This window comes from Sceloporus undulatus, chromosome 2 (assembly GCF_019175285.1).
Source record: "Sceloporus undulatus isolate JIND9_A2432 ecotype Alabama chromosome 2, SceUnd_v1.1, whole genome shotgun sequence".
NCBI classification, from domain to species: Eukaryota; Metazoa; Chordata; class Lepidosauria; order Squamata; family Phrynosomatidae; genus Sceloporus; species Sceloporus undulatus.
The window spans coordinates 205,837,836-205,861,862 of NC_056523.1; the positions used below are offsets into that span (position 1 = coordinate 205,837,836).

The following is a 24,027-nucleotide window of genomic DNA, read 5'->3' on the forward strand; positions in this document are numbered from 1 at the left end:
TTAATCCATACCAAGATGGTTTCAAGTCTGTTTATGGGACTAAAAGAGTATTGTTCTCCTTGGTGGGTGAACTGTTGGATACTGGACAGTGGAATGTATCAGTTCTGCTGCACTTTTCAGCAGCATTTGATACTATAGTCATGACATTTTACTGGATCTTTTGGCTGATAGGGGATTTAATTAAAATTAATATCACTCCACTGACTGTCGGTTAGTTTCTGGCAAAGTACAAAGTTCTGGGGAGAGTAAGAAATATGTTGTTGTTCTTGTTGTTGTTGTTGCTACTGTTTTCTGATTATTTCTATTTGATTGAAAATTTCCAGTAAGTGATGCTTACTGTTCAGTAAGTGTTGTTCAGCATCGTGGATTTTAGTCAGTGAGGTTCTGCAAAATTCAGTACTGTCCCTTATGTGCATTAGCACTTGTACAAGGAGGAAATCAGGAATTTGAGGGATGGGTCATAGATGATACCCAGCTTTCTTTCTCAGTTGATGCCAAGGAGGTGCTGGAAATTCATTATTTGGGCCCATTGCCTCGGTGCATACATTGTGGCTCAGCACAGACAAAACAGCAGGAAAGCCTGTCTGCAGTTGACATTACAACCTATTCTGGATGGCATGGTAGGCTCTTTGAAAGGAGAACTTTGGGGGTTGGGGTTGCTCTTAGATCTAACTTTGTTTCCAGAAGAATATGTGATTGCTGTGACAAAGAGCACTTTTTCCAAGCTTTGGCTAGTGCAGGGGCTGTCCTCCCTCATAACAAAGATAAATTTGGCCAGAGAGGTTCATGACTTAATAATCTTATGATCAGACTACTAAGAGCTTCAAGCAGTGCAAAATACAGCAGCCAGGCTGAATTGTTTCATATACATTTTGGACCTTAGAATCATACTTGGCTTTTAGACAGTTTTTATTGTGTGTGTTTTAAAAATGTGGCTTTTAAAAATTATGTTTATCAGTTTTGCATCAGCTTCAGAGCCCTGCTGGTTTTCAAGGTGATAAACAAACACTTTTAATAAATAAATAATACTGTATTTCTTATGCATAACAAGTGATGCAGACAAATTATCTTGGATGATTGTAGAAAAATGGTGGTCATCTGTAGGTGTCTTCCTCTGGTCCCCCAAAATTGTATCCAGTTGTTTTTATCTAAAAAATGAAGTATTGCAGCCTTATCCAAATACTGTTATAATTGTGGCCTATATTATGTATGGATACAGTACAATTAAGGTCAAATATTTTAAAATTCCATTGTCGTCAGTAGGCTGGGTGTCACTGGGTGCAGGGGACTGCTGGGGGGGAACAAAATCATGCTCCTCTGGCCCCAGGCTTTCTCCCTGGGAGGAGAGATTTTAAATTCTTTGAGACTTCCACTGAAATCAGTGAGACTTTAAAATGCTTAAGATTGGTAGAATCATGCTGTGCCAACATTTACAGTACATCAGAATTTTAAATTATTTCTTAAATCATTTAAAAATAAAAATTTCCAAAGGCTTATAAGATTTTTTAACAAATAAAAATTTCAGGTTTTCGATTTTAAGAAGACAATAAAAGCTATCCCTTAGGAATCTAATATTGGTATCTTTTTTCCACTCCACAGTTACACATTAATTGGCCCAGAAACTGTTGAATGCATGGTAAATGGCAAATGGGACATTAATCACCAACAGTGTGTTGCTGTTTCATGTGATGAACCGCCTCCTGTGGAACATGCTTCTCCAGAAAGTGGCCACCGGCTATTTGGTGACATAGCTATCTACTACTGCTCTGATGGATACAGCTTAGCTGGTAATTCACAGTTACTCTGTAATGCCCAGGGAAAGTGGGTTCCACCTGCTGGCAAAGATGTTCCTGAGTGTATAGCTGACTTCTGTGAGAGACCACTGTCTGTGTCATACAGCATCTTGGAATCCTCAAACAAAGCCAAATTTGCTGCAGGGTCAACTGTGAGCTTCAAGTGCATGGAGGGTTTTGTCTTAAACACTTCTGCTAAGATTGAATGTGTTCGGGGAGGGCAATGGAACCCATCTCCACTGACTATCCAATGCATTCCTGTTCGCTGTGGGGAGCCACCAAGCATAAAAAATGGCTATGTGATTGGCACAAATTACAGCTTTGGTGCAATTGTGGCTTACAGCTGCACTAGAGGATACTATATTAAAGGAGAAAAGAAGAGGACATGTGAAGCAACGGGAACTTGGAGCGGCATGATACCTACTTGTCATCCAGTGTCCTGTGGAGAGCCAATGAAACTTCCAAATGGAGTTATTGAGGTATTGCTAAGCTCTTGAATGCATGGAACATTGATAATATTTATGCATTTAGCAATTCTGAATAATTAAGTGTAGGGCCCTGTCTCCATAGGCCAAATAAATCAGCCTCCCCCCCATCCCCTCAACAGGCAGTCCAAATGACACATGTCCCAACCTCAAGTCTGACATGAACAGAATGGAGGACATATGGCCCATTCAGCACCAAATCCAGGTATACCCCTGTTAAAACAGGTTTAAATAACTCCCTGTTTGCCCCACATCTTCTTAGAAGATCCAGAGCCCTCCATTCCAATGCTGGGTGGCCGCTTAAAATGTGTCCCACTCTGCTGCCTATCAGGGCCACTAGTGTTGCGTTTCACTCACTCTCAAGTCAGAATAAAGTGCCTAGCCATGTGAACAGGGCTGGCAACCTCCTCCTGAACTCAGGAGTGAGACTCATTGTGGCCACTCCAGGCATCAGAGTGGAATGCCTGTGCAAACAGCCACTTGGCATCTGAATGGAGAACCCCAGGTAATGCGGGAAGGTCAGTGCAAATAGGACCTAGGCCAATAAACATGAAAAATAATTTTTTAAAAAAATAGAACAAATGGTGTGACTATTTTTTCCAAATGAAAGCAAAAAACAATTAAAAACAGAATAATCTAATTATGGAAATATCCTACTGTCAATATCCCGCTTCTCAAAATCAGATATATACAGTTTCATCCACTAAGTGCAGCACATTTAAGAAGGATGCACACAAAACCAGAAAGCATGTCACTTGCTAAATTTTCTAATACTCCTCTATAGAGGGTGACCAGATTAATAGAGGTATCAAGCGATACTTAAAAACCACTTGTTTTTTCATTCAGCACCCATAAAAACATTGAGAAAGGGAACTAGAACTGCTTCTCACACATGTATAGACAGACAAATACAAATGCATATCACTTAAATATTATTTATGTTTTTTATAATGATGACTTTCAGTATTTTGATTTCAATATTTTCTGTTAATCTGATGCTATAAAACTAACCTGGGAGTTGCCATATCTTAAACTACAAAAGAAAATTTAAATTGTGTAAAATTATTACATGCAAAATTGGGGAATATCTTTGAGGTTTTTGAAATCAAGCTCTTAAAGTTTCTGGACTGTCATAAAGCAGTGCTAGATTTATGACATTTATGATATTAAATTCATAACATTTGCTTCTGTTATCCATTTTTAGGTAATAACAGGACGATCCTTTGGAAGTGAGGTGAGATATCAGTGCAATGCTGGTTACCAGCTGATTGGAAGTCCAGTATTATTTTGTCAAGCCAACCGTCAATGGCATAGCGAAGCACCTCCTTCCTGTATCCTCCTCACTTGTGAGGAGCCACCTCCTATCCAGCATGGATTCAGAAAGGGTGAAAGTTTTGAGGTTGGAGCTAAGGTCAGTTTTGTTTGTGATGAAGGCTATGAGCTGATAGGAGATGCTTCTTGGATCTGTCAGAAAACTGGGACATGGAACAAAAAGCAAAACCCCAAATGTGTCCCAACAAAGTGTCCTGAACCACCACTAATTGAAAACCAGCTTGTTCTAAAGGAGATGGCTGATCAAGTGAGTGTGGTGCAGTTTTCATGCAAAGAGGGCTTCATTTTGCGTGGTGCCTCTGTGCTGAAATGCTTACCATCACAACAGTGGAATGATTCTTTCCCAGTCTGCCAGGCAGTACTATGCCGTAGGCCTCCTTATATTCCTTTTGGGGATCCTGTGATATCATCTCTTCATTTTGGTAGCACAGTGACCTACACCTGCATGGATGGTTTTTTGCTGAAAGGAGTTTCTACCATCAGTTGCCAAGAAGATGGCACATGGAGCTTCCCATTGCCAGAGTGCATTCCAGTGGAGTGTCCACAGCCAGAGGAAATTCAGAATGGCATTGTGGATGTGCAAGGCCTCACATATCTCAGCACTGCACTATATAATTGTAAACCAGGCTTTGAACTAGTGGGAAACATGACTGTTCTTTGCGGAGAGGATGGCCACTGGCTTGGAGGAAAGCCTACTTGCAAACCTATTGAGTGCTCCAAGCCCAAGGAGATACAAAATGGCAGATATTCATATGCTGAACTGCACTACAGACAGACAGTTACATATTCATGTGACAGAGGATTCCAGCTAGAAGGACAGAGTGTTCTGAGTTGCTTGGAATCGAGGCAATGGGATGCTGATGCTCCCTCTTGCATTGCTATCACTTGTGATCCTCCGCAACCTATTGAGAATGGCTTTGTGGAAGGTGCCGATTACAGCTATGGTGCCATGGTGATATACAGCTGTATACCAGGATTTCAACTTTCTGGCCTTGCCATGCAGACCTGTGAGGAATTAGGATGGTCTAGTGTTAGTCCAGTATGCCTTCCAACAGACTGTGGCCTTCCTCCCCATATAGATTTTGGGGGGTATATAACAATTAATAATGAGGAAAAACTTTATGGCCAGGAAGGACTATTACCAGAGGGGTTCCATACTGCCAGCCCACCTATTTTCTCTCTAATACTTGAGAACCAAAAGGACATGCAAAGTTCTTCAAGGGCCATTAATACTTTGCCACTGTCGGGCTATTTATATGGGACTACAATATTGTATAGTTGCTTTCTTGGCTATGAACTCTTAGGAAATTCTGTGCTAGCCTGCCAAGAGGATGGAATGTGGAATGGTAGTGCTCCAGTCTGCATTTCCATTCAATGTGAATTACTGTTGCCTCCAGAAAATGGCTTTGTACATTTTACAGAGAACACCCTTGGTAGTACAGTTAAATATACCTGTAAACCAGGTTATAAGCTAATTGGCTCAGAAACAAGATTTTGTACATCTAGTAGACAATGGAGTGAAGCAGCACCAACCTGTGAGGTGGTGTCATGCACAATGCCAAGCAAACCTATGAATGGCACAGTAAAAGGGGAAGCTTACACTTATGGGAGCATAGTCCAATATGATTGCAATCCTGGGTTTCAGTTAAATGGTTCAGAGAAGAGAACATGCCAGGCTGATCAAAAATGGGATGGAAATGAGCCAATCTGCATTCCCATTTCCTGTGGCCAAGTTCCCAATTTAGAGAATGGCCAAGTGACTGGAGAGGAATATACATTCCAAAAATATGTTGAGTACAGCTGCAGGGCAGGTTTCCTACTGGAAGGTGACCAAAAGAGAATCTGCCTTGCAGATGGAAGTTGGAGTGGAAGGGCTCCTGTATGTAGAGCAGTCCAGTGTCCTGTGCCACTGAAACCTCCTCATGGGAAAATTACTGGACCAGAATTCGGTTTTGGGAACAGTATAGAGTATCAGTGTGATGAAGGTTATGTCATGCATGGTGCACCCTCACTTATCTGTCAGGCTAATGGTTCCTGGGATAAAGAGGTTCCATTCTGTGAGCCTGTCAACTGTGGGCCTCCTGAGGACATTGCTCATGGCTTCCTGAATGGGTCAGTCTTCAGCTATGGGGAATATATAGAATACATTTGCTTTCCTGGCTATGAGTTACAAGGAAATCCAGTAAGGCAGTGCACATCTAATGGCCTGTGGACTGGAAAACCTGCTTCTTGCCTGCCTTGTGAATGCCCTGTGCCAACAATTCAGAATGGTGTAATTAAAGGTAACAATTTTGGCTGTGGCAAGAGAGTTGAATTTCAGTGCCTAGAAGGTTTCAAACTGCTAGGACCTTCAGAAATCACCTGTGAAAGTGCAGGCAGATGGAGCTCTGGCTTTCCCCACTGTGGGCTGATTTCATGCGGCCCTCCACCAACAATCCCCAATGCATTCATCAATGGGAGCAGTTCTGTGGATCAGAATACAATAATGTATAATTGTGAAATGGGCTATGTGATGCAAGGGAGCTCTGAACTGACATGTACAGAAAAAGGAGTCTGGAGTGAGCCATATCCAAGTTGTGCATTGCTGACCTGTGGTCCACCACCTTCTGTACCTCATGCCTTTGCTTTAGGAGACTCACAAGCCTATGGAAGTAAAGTCCAGTACAGGTAAGAATAGTTTTAAATATACATACACACACATCAGCTTATATGTTTGTCAGAAAGAGGTGACAGGCTGGTTGATACTCACTGAGACGGCAGAATTTTGTCTTCCCTATTATTTTTATTGTCACCATCACCATCATCATCTTTATTTATATCCTAGTTTTCTCTCCCAAAAAATTGGAGTTCAAGACCACTTACAGTTTCAAACAAGTACAAGACAACTAAAAACATGCAAAAGGTGAACTTTAAAATAGAATCAAACTAATTACAATATTAAAACAAGTTAAAATATAGACTTTTTTTAAAAAAGCAATTGAAAACAATTCAATTTAACACAAGACAGCACCTCTTAAAGCTCATTCCTTAAAAATCTATGGGTATGGGGGGGGGTCAGTTTTGCCTTTTTTGCCTCCCCTCCCGGGTCATTTTAGGCCCAGGAGAGCCCTTTTAAAAAAGGTGTGTTTATTTCCTGTCTTTTAACAAGGCCTCCCTGAGGTCTGAAATGACCCAGGGGGGTCAAAGATGTCACCCATGCCCCAGAGGGCATTTGGAGGGAATGACCCCTAGGAGCCACCAAAACAGTCCTGGAGGCCTCAAGAGGTCCATGGGCCACACTTCTACCCATCCCTGGAATAAGCCTATCTTCCAGTATGAGATTGCCCAAGTTTACAAGAAAATTAGCTGATGAAGATGACTGAACTTGCTGAAATGGGAAAATGATCAAATCAAAACCTTAAATAAGTTTAAGAAAGATTGGGAAATTTTTATCACGTATTTGTAGTATTAATCAGCTTTGGTCCTATAAAATAAACAGAGTTGGTATGGTACAGAGGCATAAATATTTATCATATATAAGGAAGCAGTGAAAGAGTGATATATAGCCATTAGTGTCAGGGGGAGGCAACAGTGTATGTTTATGTTTGTTAAGTAGTTGAGTTTAATTTGCTTTGTCATTGTTTATTATTATAGTCTATGTTTTAGATATATCTATACAAATTGTTGCTGTGGGTAAGATTAATGGAAATGATTTTAATTTTAAAACGAGAAAAAGAGAGAGAACTTGCCTGGGTTTGAGATCCTCACTGGAGTCTCTTCTCTCATTCCCAGGACCCTCATAGGAAGCTTTGGTAGGGATGCACGACAGGACATGCTCTGTGGCTGCTCCAGATTATGGAGGTTTCAGGTTCCAGGAAGACTAAGTTGCTCCCCGAGCCTTGGTTTCCTTCCACATGCAAACAAAAAACATTCAAATAGACTTTGGGAAGTTGACTGGCTAAGTGGTTTTATTAACCACTGATGCTGTGCGTTATTATTGTTGCATTCTGGAAATGCTTTTCCCCTTGCTGTTTTTTAATAGTGGAATTGGTTTAATTTTTATTTTATTTTTTTAGAATTTTAGCGTTTTGTGATTTTCTTTGTATATGTTCCTTAATCTTGTTGTAAACCACTTTGCACCAGTTTTTAGGAATAAGATGAACTACAAATCAAATAAAAATAAATCAAATAATAAATTGAGAACAATCTAATATAATGCCAATGTTACCATTAAGTTTAGATTTATTCACCTATTTCTTTAAAAACGTTTGTAATCTGTAATGCATTTTGCATCAAATTGTAGGGAGCTTGCCCATAATTAGTTGGAGATATACACATATTCAGACATTTTTTAAAATCTAAAAATGGAAATATTAATTGGAGTGAATAGTGATTTTTCATTTTCTTTTTTTCAAAAATGGTGCTATTGCTGACAACAAGGCTACACTTTGTTTGTTACAGATGTCTGGAAGGTTATGTGATGGAGACTGAAATGGATACTTGCACCTGTCAGGAAGATGGACACTGGTCTCCTGATAGCATTTCTTGTTGTCCCAAAAAATGCCCCCTACCAGTAAATATAACCAATGTAATTATTTCTGGAGCTGAATTCACTGTGAACAAGAGCATTACCTTATCATGTCCAGAAGGCTATCTTTTAACTGGGGCAAGCACTTCTACATGCCAGGTAAAGACATATCTTCCTCCTTTTTTTGTTTCCGTTTTAGATGTCATTGTCAGGGATTCTACAAAACATTTCATACACACTGAAATATACCAACAGCTGGAAAAAATTAATCACTGGGGACAATGGAGAACATGTGTTCATATGATTCCATGGATTTCTAAAGAATATCTTGTCCAAAGTATACTTCCTATGAAAACCCCTTTCTGCTGACCAGTAGAGATGTTTCTGATAACATTTCTTATTGCACAAATGTAGGCTTCCACCTGATGAGGCAAACAATGGAGAGACCTGAGTGAAACACTACCTCTTGAGTTCTGTAAACATACATATGTACATGGCAGATGATAGACATTTGCACATATCTGCCTTTTCAGTCACATAGAGGCTCTCACTTGAAATAACAAAAAAGTAAGTTGGCTGCAAAGAAACCCTATAGTCACACCCTCACTGATTGTAGGGAACCATTTGCTAGGATATTTCACTCCATTGCATACTTCTCTTGAAACTATTTCTAAAGTGACTTTCATTGAGTTTTGAAAGGGCATACATGTTAAGGAGTCTGTGAGTCTCACTTTTTAAACTGTATAGAATATTTGTAATGTTTTCTGTTGTTTTTATGCTACCTAGAAAATCTTGAATATGCTTTCTTTCTTTTTTCTTTCTTGTTAGAATCATGGTAACTGGGTGCCATCGTTTTCAAGTGATATCTGTGCACCTGTATCATGTGGAAAGCCTGACTCTCCAGCACATGGAATGGTGGTTGGCAGCAAATACAGTTACAGAGACACAGTTCTTTACAAATGCGGCTCTGGTTATGAATTGAGTGTAAGTCAATGATACTTACTTTATGATCTGCTGGTTAGCATGTAGTGCAGTAAATAACATGTGTAGATCAGAATGAAGTTTATTCAGATCCCTCAAGTGGGTCATGCTTTCTTAGTATGGCTTCTCCTGCCACCTTGTGGATTTCAGTCGAGAGATATGGATATAAACTAGAAATGTGTCACACATGAAGGATATATGCCTGCCTTATTTGGCATTTGTCTCATAACAATACAAGGATGTTGCAACCCCATCTCTGTATATTGGAAAGAATTAATAAGCAATATGTGCATATTTATTTTGCAGCCAGATGTAAAGACCAAAAGCTAATGTTTGTTTGGGCTCTTACTTCTAATTACACTTCTGCATTTATCAAAACAAAAACTACATCTGAATAAGGTGGTAGTTAAAAGAAGACAAAGTATTCTGTATTACTTCAAAATGCAAATAGGGAATCATATTTTTGAATGTCTTGTGGCATTTAAAAATTCTTCAAGCAGGAGACTAACGCAGCAGGGAGAGTACTAAGTAAAGCTTTTTCTTTCTTAGCCGTTTGAATTTATAAAAAGTTATTTACATGTGCAAATATTGAGAAATCATATAACCACCTTCAGTGATGCAATGTCCTCTACATCCTTGGGATTCTCTTGTGTAATTCTGTTGCTTATATAATAATCAATGCACTTGTAAGTTTGCCTTGAAAGTTAAAAAATAATAATAATTATGACTATTTAATATTGAGAGCTGGTGTATGCCACAGTAGTTGTGAAGGGCACTCCTGCAGCCTCTAAGACATCATTTTTCTCTGTCTGTATATAGTGCTTTGGTGTGAACAAAGCCCCAGGGTAACACCAATGCATAAAAATAAAACTCAGTGAGGAAAGATTAACAGAATAGAACCAAAATAACACACACACACACACACACACGTAACCATATTAGAGTTACAGTAGTTCTAATCATTTCTCAGTTGAAAACCAGGTGATGTGTAGGGTGGACCTGCAGAAAAATATTACATTGTGGAGCGTATCTCTTCAGGCTGCCAGCCACCCATGCAGTCCCCCCAGTAATGATTCTACTTGTTGTGTGTCTTCAAGTTGTTTCTGATTTATGGCAACCCTAAGGTGAATCTGTCATGGAGTTTTCTTGGCAAGGTTTGTTCAGAGAGAGTTTGCCATTGCCTTCCTCTGGGGCTGAGAGTATGTGACTTGCCCAAGATCATCCAGTAGGGATTTGATCCCTGTTCTGCAGAGTCTTAGGGCCCGTACAGACAGGCCAAAATAAAGCTGCTTCGGGTCACTTTGGAGGTTTGCAGTTTAAATGATGCATGTTTTCCTAAGACACACACATCTTAAGAGGCCAGACGCTGTGCCAAAACTGTGCTCCAGTGTAGATGCATTCTAAATGGAGAGCTCCTGCCAGTTCGGTTAGTACACCAAATTATATATCCACACTATGCCCAGGTTTTGAGGTAGATTTATACTATTTTGCACCACCATACATAAGTGGATAACTGACCAATTCAGTTGGGAATTGTGGTTAATGAACAAAAATCAAACAATGTCGTTTACAGTCAAAATCTGGGCCAAAGTTTAGGCCCACCACACAGCTTGTATAGAAAGATATTTTTTTCTTCAATGAATCTTCATGTAAGAAACAAGACATAAGGGATTATGGGGGGATGGGAGTCTTTGGAGCTCCTAGTAAAATTCCATAAAAGAGGCAGGGTAATTGTATCGTAAAAGCTTCAATTTAGTAATACATGCTGTATGTGGAATGTGGTTCCCACAACACTCTTATGTAAAGGTAAAGTCTTACCTTTTATTTTACATATTGTACTATTATTTTCTTACATTTTCATGTCTATATTAATATTTCTACCCAACTTTTGTTTCCGAACATCAACAAGTTGGCTAACAATATCTATGCTAATAAAATAGGATAACTTTTTTTTAAATCCAAAAATGTAAAATGTAGATGGATTTGGGAAAGACAATTTTCCTCTAACCCACAAGCCTGTTGAAAGAGCCATATCTGTACTGATTGCTAAGAATCAAAGGAGTCCGGTCATATTTTATTTATGAAAAATAATTTTATTTCTTATTAGATGTAGCATCAGAATAATAATAAAAACAATTTGTTACTGCAAAGTGATAACTAAGTGAAAAGTGAACATTCCATTCCCCAGATTTTGTTTCATGCCCTCAGTAAATCATGCAGGAATTAAAGCATACATATTTCTGATTTCCTTGGCTTTTCAAGGAATGTAAGATTATGACAAAATGATGGATATTTCATGCTATTTTCTGAAACCTTCTCTTGCCTGATAGGGTGATGCAGAACGTATCTGTCAAGCAGATAAGCAATGGAGTGGAGCAACTCCAGTGTGCAAAAGTAAGCTATGCATTACTTTTATTACATGTCACGTTCAGCCTGAATATGGCTTTTTAAAGGGTGAAAAATAGCTCTACCTATATTGATTTTGACTGCAGAAGCTGAGCTTCTTTTAAATAGTATTTAAGAATAATTTAGTTCTGAGTACAAGAATATATGATGGAATTTTAAGTAGATATGGTAAGCATATCTACTTAATTGTAGATATGGTAAGCAATTTCATTTTGGACAGCTTGGATTGTAGAAGCCACAAGACTTGGAAAGGATCACCTTTTCCAGCTTTTTGCTGGAGTCACACAGGACAAGATGCACACATGAAGCTCCCCTTTCTGTCTATATACTTTCCAAAAAACTGCAAAATACCTTAAGTATAAGAGGCAAAGTTGCATCTAGGGTGATTTGCCTTTCAGCATTACTGTACAAGTATCATTATGGTCCTCCCCAAATTATGTACATTATTGTATTAGCTGGTGACTATTAACATGTATGTTTCGCTTCCCTCCCCACTCCTGACTTTTGGGTGAAGCTTCATTTTCTTAAACACCTTAAAATGGCTGCATTACATAGCAGTATAATCTAGCAGCATAATCTAGTAGCATTATTGAATGCTTTTCACACCATTCACCAATGACTGGCTACTATCAGCTTCTTTAATTCCAACATGTCAGTTACTTGTGTTCCTAATAAGTTGTTAAGGCAAACCCATTGATGTCAATCAACCACAGACCTAAACCTACCTATACAGAAAAAAGGGGGAGAGTGAGTTTAAAAAAGGAAATCACATGTTTCTGTACATAAATACAAATATAAAGTTAATCTTTGTGTGTTCACATTCAGAAATATCCTGTGGAGCCCCTGAAACTATAGATAATGGATCCATTATTGGCAAAGATTTCTTGTTTGGAGATGAAATTCTTTACAGCTGCAATCGAGGATTTGAGCTACAGGGACCAGCTCGAAGGATCTGTCATGTTAACAAAAAGTGGAGCCCCTCAGCCCCCTCGTGTGTGAGTAAGTAAAGATCAGTATATATGGGCCAAACTACTTCAAACAATATATACAGCAGAGTAGCAAAGTTCCCCACAATACAGCCCTCTCTCTGAATGTCTGCCATTCATAAAGCAATACTGGCAGTAGCATAACACTGCAGAGTTAAAGACTGCATACTGTGAAACTTTTCCAGAGGTAAAGCTCCTAGTACTAACAATGAAAACACATTGTACTCTGTTTTCCCCTCTTTATAGTGCAGTGCATGTGTGTGTGCTAGGAAAATAGATGGAATAAATTTTGGGAAAATACATCAATGGAAAATGGCTTCACATCCAGCAAGTGGGGGAAAACACATGCATCCTGGTAAAATTCTGTGTTTGATGAAGCTAAGTGGAGGGAGATTCAGAACAAATAAAAGGACAATATGTTATGGCCATCAACATGTACAGGTTTAGAAGGGCACTACACAGATTCGTCGTTAATAAGGCTATCAATGGCTGCTAGTCATGAAATATATATATATTCTTTCCAATATCATAGGTAGTGTAGCTTTTGGCAGCAGGGTTAGGCTAGGACTCTGAGAGACCAGGGTTCAAATCCCCACACTACTATGGAAACTCACTGGTTGCGCCTTGGACAAGTCACATGCTCTTAACCTCAGAGGAAAGCAATGGCAAACCCCCTCCGAACAAATCCTGCAAGAACACCCTGTGATGGCCATAGGGTCACCATAAGTCAGAAGTGACTTGAAGGCACACAACAAGAAGTTAGAATATGAGTAGGAAGATACAGCTGCACTCATGTGGGCTTTCCATCTAAAGACTTAATAGGCGTTTGGTCTGATCCAGCCAGGTTCTTTGATCTGATTTAGCCATACTCTCATTTTTATCTTCACAACAACAAAGTGAAAGCATATTAGACTGAGAGATCCTGAACTAATACTGATGATGTTGGTGGCAATTCAGTTTTTTGAGGGGGACAGAAGCTAACTTTATTCCATATTTATTTTATTTTGTTTACATTTATGTTATGATTTATAATCTACTTTTGAGCTAGAAAGAGTCTTATAACAGTGGATATTAAAAAATAAAACTAAACATACATTGAGATATTCAAGTGGCCTACTGTATTCATGAATTAATATTATGAAAACAAAAGCCAAATTGTTTTATAGTTGTTTCTATTTGTGTATGCCTTCAAGTCATTTTCGACTTATGGCAACCCTAAGGCAAACCTATTATGGGGTTTTCTTGACATGTTTCTTCAGAGGGTTGCCATTGCCACCCTCTGAGGCTGAGAGTGTGTGACTTGCCCAAGGTCTCCCATTGTTTTATATTGGGGTTAAAAGCATATTTACCAAGAAATACCTTGATATATACCCTGTAAAATGGCCAACAAATGCCCTAAACCTAAACACATTTCAAATATCAATCCCTCTTATGCTTCCCTTTACTGATTTTGTGTGGGATACTGTTTATTTAAAAAAAAGAATATATTGAAATATCAAATAAATTAGATTATTCTTTCCTCTTCTAGGCATAAAATGTGAACCACCTCCAACTGTAGAAAATGCCTACACAGTCGTCTTAGAAAACACATACAGAAGCAACATTTCCTTTGTATGTAATTTTGGGTATCATCTCCTTGGACCTGAGAACATCACTTGCTTGGCCAATGGATCCTGGAGCAAACCCCTTCCATTCTGTGAAGGTGATTATTAGGTTGTGTTCTGTGACTGTGATGTGTTTGATTAGATTTCTTATCTGTGTAGTCACTAGTGATCCAGTCCTCTGAGTTAACATCCAGTCCTGTTATTACAGTCCAAGGAGAGATTCATGTACAGAATCTCTACAGAAATCCAGATCTACAAAGGTTGGAAAGGTTATTGGGAGAGTCCTGACAGATGGGGTGACCTTACATCATTCTAGATACTGCTATTCTTCTAATGTGTTATTAAATGACTGATTGGGAAAGAACTGTCTTAATTACACTGGCCATTTTTTAGAAACCAGATGTGAAGATCCAGAATTTATTGAGAATGGGAATGCCCTCTATGAAAACAACACTATTGGCAGCAGGGCTGCATATTACTGCAACAGAGGTTACACCTTGGAAGGAGAGCCTATTGCAGAATGCACAGAAGCTGGAACCTGGAGCCACCCGATACCTCTATGCAAACGTATGTTCCTTTGCAATAATAATGGAAATTGGTTTTATTTTAAACCTGGGTTCTGCTTTTTCAAAAAATACTTCTGTTTCAGAATGGGACTGTTTCCTTCCTGAAGTTTATCCAGACTTATGCAGCATAAATAAGAAACTAGGAATATACAGACAAGGTCTCCTGTCACAGTATAGGACTACCACTGCCCCCTACCGAATTTGTCCCTTCTTGCTTGCTGCCCCTTACTCCTGGAACCTTCTTCCCCCACATGCACACCTTATTACTTCTCTACCCAGTTTCAAAACTGAATTAAAGACTATATTGTTTAGAGAAGCATTCCCAGAGGTGAGCCCCTCTCTGACCCAGGAAGCCTCCTTTTAACCATCCATTAAGAAGCCAAGCCCTTCCTCCAGTCCATCTGCATTGGTCCAGGCCTCGGAGGTGGAGAACTGCTAGACCTGATCCCATTCCCCACCACCACTCCCATCTCCTTTTGTGTCGTGTCTTCTTAGATTGTAAGCCTGAGGGCAGGGAACCGTCTAACTAATAAGATTGTATGTACAGCGCTGTGTAAATTTACAGTGCTTTATAAATAAAAGTTAATAATAATAATAATAATAATAATAATAATAATAACAACAACAACAACAACAGTGTGTCACAAAAATGTATATGTCCTTTGACAGCTGATGGTAGCTATGGTGATTATTTGAAGGATAAGTAAATACATTCCTATTGAATAATAATAATAATAATAATAATAATAATAATAAAGTTTATTTATATTTCCCAACTCTTCCAAGGATCGAGGCGGGATTACATCAATAAAAATGATACAATAATACAAAATATGATCAATAAAACAGTAATACTGAATTAATTGACATTCCTATTAGTTCACTAAAATAATAATTCATCAATTCATCAATAGCCAATATAAATATGATAATAATTAATTCGAGTTCCAATTACATTTTAAAATATGATTTTATGTTCAAATTGGCATCCTTGTGCAGCAGTGCACTGCTCACATTGTCAAATCACAGAGGTGCAAACATCACTTAAAGTTTCTCTTGTAATTTTGTGGGACTTGTCTACTATTGTAATCTTTAATTCTTCAAGTGCATTTGGTTTTGTAGCATAAACTCTATTTTTAAGGTACCACCACAAGAAGAAGCTGTTAAGGGTATATACATTGGAGGGGGGACACCTTGTAAATTCTCATGTTATACAGTACCTTTAAAGGATGGTACTACTTTAAATTTACATATTTTAAATTACTCTCAAGTGTCTTGTTGTAGATATTCTGAACAGCCACTGCTAGGCTGCTACATTATGCTTCTGACTATATTTCATTTCATGCATCTTATACATCAAGAGTCCCTGACATAAACATAAACTTTATATGATGACCATTAATTTCTCTGTGGGTAGACATTTAGGTAGGCCAGAAAGCCAAATAAACTTGTCCTTGAGCAAATCAGACCTCCCTAGAAGCCAAAATAACTAAACTGGTGATATCATTCTTTGGACATATCATGAGACTACATGACTCAGAAAAAGCAATAATGCTTGGAAGTCAGTAGAAAAATAAGAAAACCACATTACAGGCAGATTCAGCTCAAGAAAACTGCAGCAATGGATTTGCAAGATCTTTGCTGGACTGTTAACTAGGTGTCTTAGAGGTTTTTCATTCATAAGGGCTACATCTGCTCTGCAGAATTAATGCTGTTTGACACCACTTTAACTGCCATGGTTCAATGCTATGGAATCCTGGGATTTGTAGTTTTGTGATAGATTTAGCATTCCCCAGGATGGAGCCATGACAATTGAAGCAGTGTCAAACTGCATTAATTCTGCAGTGTGACAGCAACCGCAGTGGATACACCCAAACAAAAAGACTGAAAATTTAATCCCAGTAGTAAACAACATTTTATGTAATTATCTAATCTGGACTGAAGAGGGCAGCAAAGATTCTTTATAGCAAATACAACGTGAGAGAACCATATCAGGTCCTTTGTCGTTGGTCGTTGTTGTTGTGTGCCTTCAAGTCATTTCTGATTTATGGTGACCTAAGGCGAACCTATCATGGGTTTTTCCTGGCAAGATTTGTTCAGAGGGGGATTGCCATTGCCTTTCCCTGAGGCTGAGAGCATGTACCAATCAATGTTTTGAGGGCTTTTTTTTGGGGGGGGGGGTGTTACAAAAATATTTTAAAGCAATTTATGGGGAAAGTACATTTTCAGTTTCCCAGTTTTTCCAGTCAAAGTTTGAACTGTGAATACTATTTGGAAAGTGCAGTTAGTTCACATTACAGCTACCAGCCTCTTGGATCAAACCTTTCAATATGAACATGCTGAAATAATTGGTTTCCAGCCCATTTACAAGCATGATTAAAACTACTGGTTTGTTGTTGTTGCTGTGTGCCTTGAAATAATTTCCAACATAGGGCGACACTCAGACGAAACTATCATGCGGTTTTCTTGGTTTCTTCAGAGGGGGTTTGCAATGGCCATCTCCTGAGGCCGAGAGTGTGCTGCTGCTTCCCTTTAAATCTCTCTACTGCTCAGGGCATAGGATCCTGAAGCAGGCTTGGTCCTGTATTTGTATGTGTATTCATTTATTACATCTCTATTTTGCTTTTCCAATAAAATATAATGTGCAAGAAGAGGAAGTCTTTTTAAAAAAATCAAAAGAGATTAAAGACATGAAAAACAGGGTTTAAAACCATTAAAATCATTATATAAATCAAGCTGTTAAAACCAACAGTAAAGCATGGTAAAAAGCCAGTTTGAAGAGAGGTGTTTTCAGATGCTTCCTAAATGCATTGGGAGTGATCACTCCTGCATGCTACAGTTTGGAGACAACACAGGGCAAAGCCCTGGCTCCTTCTCAAGAGTGGCCTCCCAGACATCAGCATGGAAGATGCCTTTACTTCCACCGGCTTTTAGCTGTATTTTATTGCTTTTTTCTAAAAAAATTAACAAGTTATATTTCATTCATGTTTTTATAAATTGCTATGGAAACCTGACTGAAGGATTCTGTATATATTTTCTGAGTAAATAAATTGGATGGATGGATGGATAACTGCAGATATGACAGGCACAATATAGATGTTTTTTTCTACAGTAGGGTGAATAACCAGTTGGGGTGGGAAGAAGCTGGGCTTTTAAGCCATGAAAATAACTTCAGGTGATCTGATAATGAATATTCTATCTGAAAAGCTATTTAGATGTGTGCTGTAACAGAAAGTGATGAATTCATGTATGGTTCTACCTGTTTCATTGGAAGGAGAGACAGGTTATATGGGCATATTTGTCCTATGATATCAATGGCCTGTTACAGACTGCCAAAATAAAGCTGTTTCAGGTCTCTTTGGAGGTATGCTGTTTAAATGATGCATGCATCCTAAGAATCCGGAAACTGCACCAAAGCTGCCCTCCAGTGCTTAGCAATGGAATGTGGCTTTGGCGCGACCTCCAGACTCTTAGCACCCATGCATCATTTAAATAGCATAACTCCAAAGAGACTCGAAGCAGCTTTATTTTGGCAGTCTGTAACAGGCCAATGTATCCCACTGCTTAACACTGAAAGTGGAGAGTACTGACAAGCACATATAGCATAACTCTAAGACTTAGGAATTTTTCACACAGCCAAAAGTCACAGGAGCATAACGGGATGCTCCTGTCACTATCACACAATTGTGTGAAGATTATCCAATGATGTTGAGCGAAGTTGCCATAATTCCATCATTATCCCATGAATAAAGAGTAATTTTAGCACAGGAAAGTTCTGTGAATGAAAAGTGGTGCTAGAATTACTCTTTATTCACAGGATAATTATGGAATTATAGTAATGTTGTCTCATAATCTTCATGCAATCCCACTATGCTCCCATCACTTTAGCAGTGTGATAAAGTCCTTCAGCTCTAGCTAAGTAGCTAGTAACTAAGTGGCTAGCAAAAATAGAAATTAACAATTTGTAAGCTTCTGGGAGCATTTTTGGCTGAAAGGTGCAACATAAATAAATAAATTAATTTAATTTAATTTCATATGGCAGTTAATTTCATTAAGGGGGGAAATAGCTTAACAGACTTTTTAAATCTAATCTTTCCCTTTTTCCTTGATCTTAAATAGCAAATCCATGCCCTGTGCCTTTTATAATCCCAGAAAATGCCCTCCTATCAGAGACAACTTTTTATGTTGGGCAAAAAGTATTTATCAAGTGCAGAGAAGGGTATCAACTTCGGGGGCAATCTGTCATTACTTGTAATCCTGACGAGGCTTGGACTCCAACCAGAGCTAAATGTGAAAGTAAGTATAGTAAGGAAAACAGGCTTTCATTTTTGTTTTTGTTGAAAATATTTAGTTTTGTTGAAAATGGCTACAGTCTTGTTTCCACTGATGCTACAATGCCAGACTAATTAAACCAAGTAAAGAGATTGTGTAAACCAATACATATTCATAAATGTATGCGCACATAAAAGAGTTAATTATCATAACAATAGTTATCAGTGATAATTCAAGGCAGGCAAGCCTGTGAACTCAGCTTTGCATTTGGTTTATTATGCAAGTGAAATGAATGTTGATTTGCTTGTTGTTTATTGAGACTGACATCCTGATCTGCTACCCTCCACTTCCCTCAGAGCCAGGATCAATCCAGGCCAGCTCTGCTTAGCTTTCTGCCTGGAGTGCAGAATCCCAGACACTCTGTGCTTGTGTGGAAAATCCACACTGGAGGTTACTACATTTGGCTTTTAAAATGCTATTACAGTTGGGGAGAAATGCCTTTGGCTATACTTATCACACGAGGACACCTCCATCCTGTAGCTGCTGTGTTTCCAACGCACAATTTGGGTGTCCCTTTTCACTGATGTGGGAAACCACTGAATAAGCTGCCAGTCATGCCAGTCCTCAGGTGCAAAATGTCACTACTAGGGCAGTTGCAATATTGGCAGTTACATGGTGTCAGTGTCTCCTCCTTTCCCACTGTCCCCACTCCCCCTCGCTATTCCCAAGCTAATTTCATTTTATTTTTTCTCTTTCTTTTGTTTATTTTTTTAAAATTAAAATTGCATTAATAGAACTCCAGAATTGCATTACAGTAAGGCCACAGTCTTTGGTTGGGCCTTACATAGATCTGCAGCACACAGGTTATAGAGTGGTAAGAGAGTGTAGCATCTAGACCAGTGTTTAAAAAAACCCATTTTCACTGCCATGATCTGTAGTTGGTTCATTCTGGTACCTAGTAGCGAACTCTTCTATTTCTCCTCCTGATGGTACAAATGTTGGGACTACATAGTCTGAAATATGTTTACAAGTGTTCATCCATCTCCTGTTTCTGTCACTGAAGTTCTACTCATCCCCCTCTCCTTCCCTTTCCTTCTCTCACTTGTATAAAATAGAGAAAAGAGGTTGTGCTCTGGAAAATCTTTTAGGAGGAAACTGTATGCCTTCTCCCTATATAGACTAGATGCCTTAATTTCAGTCACCCACACCTGTACAGTATATCAAGATGCTGAAGTTTTTGTGCAGGTTTGAAGTTACAGTTGTCAGTGATGACATTTCTATCTCCATGAGGTTTCTGAATAGACATTTTTTCCTGTCCCAAACTGTGAGGGAGTTTGCAATTTAGTAATGGTCCTGCTATTGTTTATGTCTAGAGATATCTTGTGGGCCACCTTCTCATGTCGAAAATGCTTTGATCCGTGGAACATTTTATCAATATGGAGATATGGTAACATACTCATGCTACAGTGGGTACATGCTGGAGGGCTCTCTTAGAAGTGTCTGTTTAGAGAATGGAACTTGGACTACCCCACCAGCTTGCAAAGGTAAGTAGCCATTTGATGTAGCAACTGTTCTAGGTGGCCATTCTCTAGAAGTAACTATTACATTATTGTTGCCCTTTCAAAAGTTTCCAGAGGTTAAACTACAGTTGACCACCTGCTGCTGCTGCTGCTGTGTGCCTTCAAATTGTTTCCAACTTATGGCAGCCCTAAAGTTTTCTGAGGAAGAGAGTTTGTGACTTGCCCAAGGTCATCCATTCGGTTTTCATTGTTGAGTGGGGGTTTGAACCCTGGTCTCCAGAGTCATAGTCCAATTCTCAATCCATTACACTCCACGAGGTCCTTTGCTCCTAAAGCTCATAGTCACAATGAAAGAAACATTACCCAGCACAGTGCATGATTTTGCTTCCAGGGATCATATTTCAGGGAACAGCTTTCCTTTTCTAAAACTCCCTTTTTATCTACATTATTTCTTAGGCTAGATTTGCACTGCAGAAATTATCCAATGTGATACCACATTAACTGCCATGGCTCAGTGCTGTGGAATTCTGGGAACTGTAATTTTGTGAGACATTTAGCTGCCTCTGTCAGAGAGCTTTGGTGCCACAACAAACTATAAAGCCTACATGGCTTGAGTCCAGAATACTTAAGGGAAATCCTTCTTTCGTACTGTCCATCCCGCACATTAAGGTACTCTGGGGAAAATTTACTTCAGCCAAAAAAATCCAGGCTAACTTCAGTTACTCAGAAGGCCTTCTCCACCGCTGCTCCAAAGTTATGGAACGACCTGCCAGAGGAGATCTGCCACATTTCTACTCTTACAGCTTTTAAGAAGGCTCTTAAGATGGATCTCTTCCGGCAGGCCTTCCCAACCTAGTTTCCTCTTGTCAAATACACATTTGAGTATGACTCGATCGAGATCAATCCACCCAATTTTCCCCAATTTTTATCCTATTGTATTTTAGTGTTTTTAAATTGTGATTATCCTATATTGTAGTTTTATAATTGGAATGGGGGGTTGGGAAGGGATTAATTTTGAATTTTATTGTATTTTTACTGTTGTAACCTGCCAAGATTCCTCGTTATTGGGCGGGCTATAAATAAATCATTTATTGTTGTTATTATTTATTTATAATTCCCAGTATTGCTTCATTTACTGTATTGCCTAGCAAGCCAGCAAGAAGACCTGGAGCATTACCCTAGCTTGGTTTTATGAGGAGCTGGTGAAAATATGTAGGGGAAAGGCAACATTGACCTGAAACAGATGGGCCAAAAAATCTGACTTCCAGCCAATTTGAGGGTGGGGCATGCAAATGATGCATACCCCCAGAGCAGCTGGAAGCCAGTCTGAGGCCGCCAGAAAAAGGAGCACTGGAAAGAGGACCACGGCAGTGGCATGCTTTCAGAGCAGGCCATCCAGTCGCCACAGTCCCACACTGAATGGGAGCTGATAGGGCCAAAGTCTACTCCAAGCAATTGGTCTACTTCACCCCATTGTAAGATCTGTTGGGGGAAATTTCTCCATTTGAATTCAAGAAAGATGATGCATCATCTTCTGTTGCTGATCAGAGATCCAAGCAAGTCAACTCCAATATATCTGCTCCAGTGGTAATTTCAGTGCTTCTAGAGCTTTTCTGAAGGTCACTAAAGACTGGTGGACCATGCCTTCATCCATACCTCTCATCTAAGAGACTGGAAAACTAGTACAGAACACAGATTGGGAATACTCTACTTAACCGTCTGCTTCCAAATTCATTCAGAAGCAATTCATTCCAAATCCGAGCAGAAGGTCCATGCTGCCCAGTTGTTTATGAGAGTCACAAGTTTGATCCCATGGGATGAAAGATTCATTTTATAGCTTCTCTTTCTCTCCACAACACCAGAGATACAGCCTGTATGGCTCACTATCAGTTCTTCCCTGGAGAAAAGGCAGCAAAATCTTCAAACATGTCCCAGAGGAGTAGAAAAAGATAGCTAAAATCTTTCAGGCAGATAAATAAAATCCACAGAAGAGTGATACCTGAATATGTTTTCAGACAGATGTTTCCCACTTTTCCAGACAACAAATAAATGAAGTGCACCATTTGGTTAAAGTTCAATTGCATTCCAGTGGGCTATCTAAAGAGGCCAGGACTAGGGTTAAAGATTTGCCATTTAGTGGCAAGGAGCTCTTTAGTTTCCAAACAGATTTTACCCTTGGTAAATGGCAGAAAATACATGCCATGACCATGGATGTGGGAATGCCTAACAGTCTTTCATCTTCTGTAGCTCCTATACATCTGAATTTAGTAGGAGACAGACTCCCAGATTGCTGGGAACATTTTTTTGTCTTCATTATTTTCTTTCCTGGGGGTTAAAAATAATAATAAGCATCTACAAAAATATATAGTATGTATGTATGTATGTATTTATTTATTTATTTATTTATTTATTTATTTTGCCCTGTGTACCCATCGAATATTGAGGATTTACTAAGTCTCAGCTTTCTGCCCCAATGTGATGAATAAAAAAAAGGACCAAGGGCATGAATGGCAGAAAGGATCTGTATTCTCATGATTCATGTCATGGCTTTTTGGGGAAGGGGTTGTGGATTTTATTTTAAAGAAGCATGTTATAAATAATGCAGGCTGATTGCCTAACAAAAGACCTCAAGCGCTAAAGCCTTTGAAGGGTCTACATCAGAAGCAGCATGAAAGCAGCTGATATCAATGACTCACATAGCCTTTAGCCCCAGTAGCATTATAAATGTCCTTGGTCTACAAGAATAATATATTCTAACCCAATTAATAATGTATTAATTAATTAACATTTTAAGTACCACTTTTGTTCTGAAGAGGGAGTACTGTAGTCCACAATGATTTCTGAGCAAAAAATATATATGCAGAATTCTGGCTACTATTCAGCTCATTGTAACTCAAAAGTTGCCCACTGCAGTCAAGACATATAGATATATAATCCTCACCTCCTTTAGTGGCTATCCAGTGGATGTTAGGTTGAGGAGTACCTGGGCTCTAGTAGGTCTGTAGAAAGCTTTAGGTCACATCTCTACTGCCAGTGGAAAGCACATTAGGAGCTTGTTCCCACTTAGGATTTGATACGAATTAAAATAAAACGTTTTTAATAAAATCGAATTAAAATAATACAGTTGTTATCCCGCTTTCAGAATCGCTTTATTCATCGTTCCCATCTGCTTATTTAAATCGAATTTTTTACTTGCAAGTGTTCATTAAGCGTTCTCACTTGGCATGAAATCGGTGTTAAAATAAAGCGACTCTTCTCCTCCATACCTTATTTGGAGTTGTCAATCAATAGTACGTCAGAATGACGTAACGTTAACCCGGATTATTTGGAAGCGATTTAACTTTCGTCAGCGTTTCCATTTCATTGACCGTTTGTGAAATGATGTATTTTTGGCGGGTTTTTTTTAAATGAACCAATCAAGGCGCTTAAATGATCAAACGTCATAAGCGCTGTCAGCCTTATATACATTTTCCCTCCGAATTTAGTAGGAAACCAAAGCTCTCTCCAGAGGAACTATGGGATAGGTTTTCCAGGGCGGCATCCCCGCTTCATGTCTCCTAAGAGAGCCCACAGAA

General features: G+C 39.0%; 1 protein-coding gene across 2 annotated transcripts in view; it reads left to right on the forward strand.

Moving 5' to 3' along the window:
- SVEP1 (sushi, von Willebrand factor type A, EGF and pentraxin domain containing 1) overlaps positions 1-24,027 on the forward strand; it is a 153,463-nt gene that overhangs the window by 113,163 nt on the left and 16,273 nt on the right. The window contains exons 37-46 of one of the 2 annotated variants that reach the window (XM_042451284.1): positions 1,600-2,272; positions 3,483-6,277; positions 8,051-8,276; positions 8,946-9,101; positions 11,429-11,492; positions 12,330-12,503; positions 14,019-14,192; positions 14,488-14,661; positions 18,780-18,956; positions 20,306-20,476. In XM_042451284.1, coding sequence (XP_042307218.1) covers positions 1,600-2,272; positions 3,483-6,277; positions 8,051-8,276; positions 8,946-9,101; positions 11,429-11,492; positions 12,330-12,503; positions 14,019-14,192; positions 14,488-14,661; positions 18,780-18,956; positions 20,306-20,476 — 4,784 coding nt within the window. Of the gene's footprint in view, positions 1-1,599; positions 2,273-3,482; positions 6,278-8,050; positions 8,277-8,945; positions 9,102-11,428; positions 11,493-12,329; positions 12,504-14,018; positions 14,193-14,487; positions 14,662-18,779; positions 18,957-20,305; positions 20,477-24,027 lie in introns of those variants that run through there. The other variant, XM_042451285.1, reaches the window with a different exon arrangement.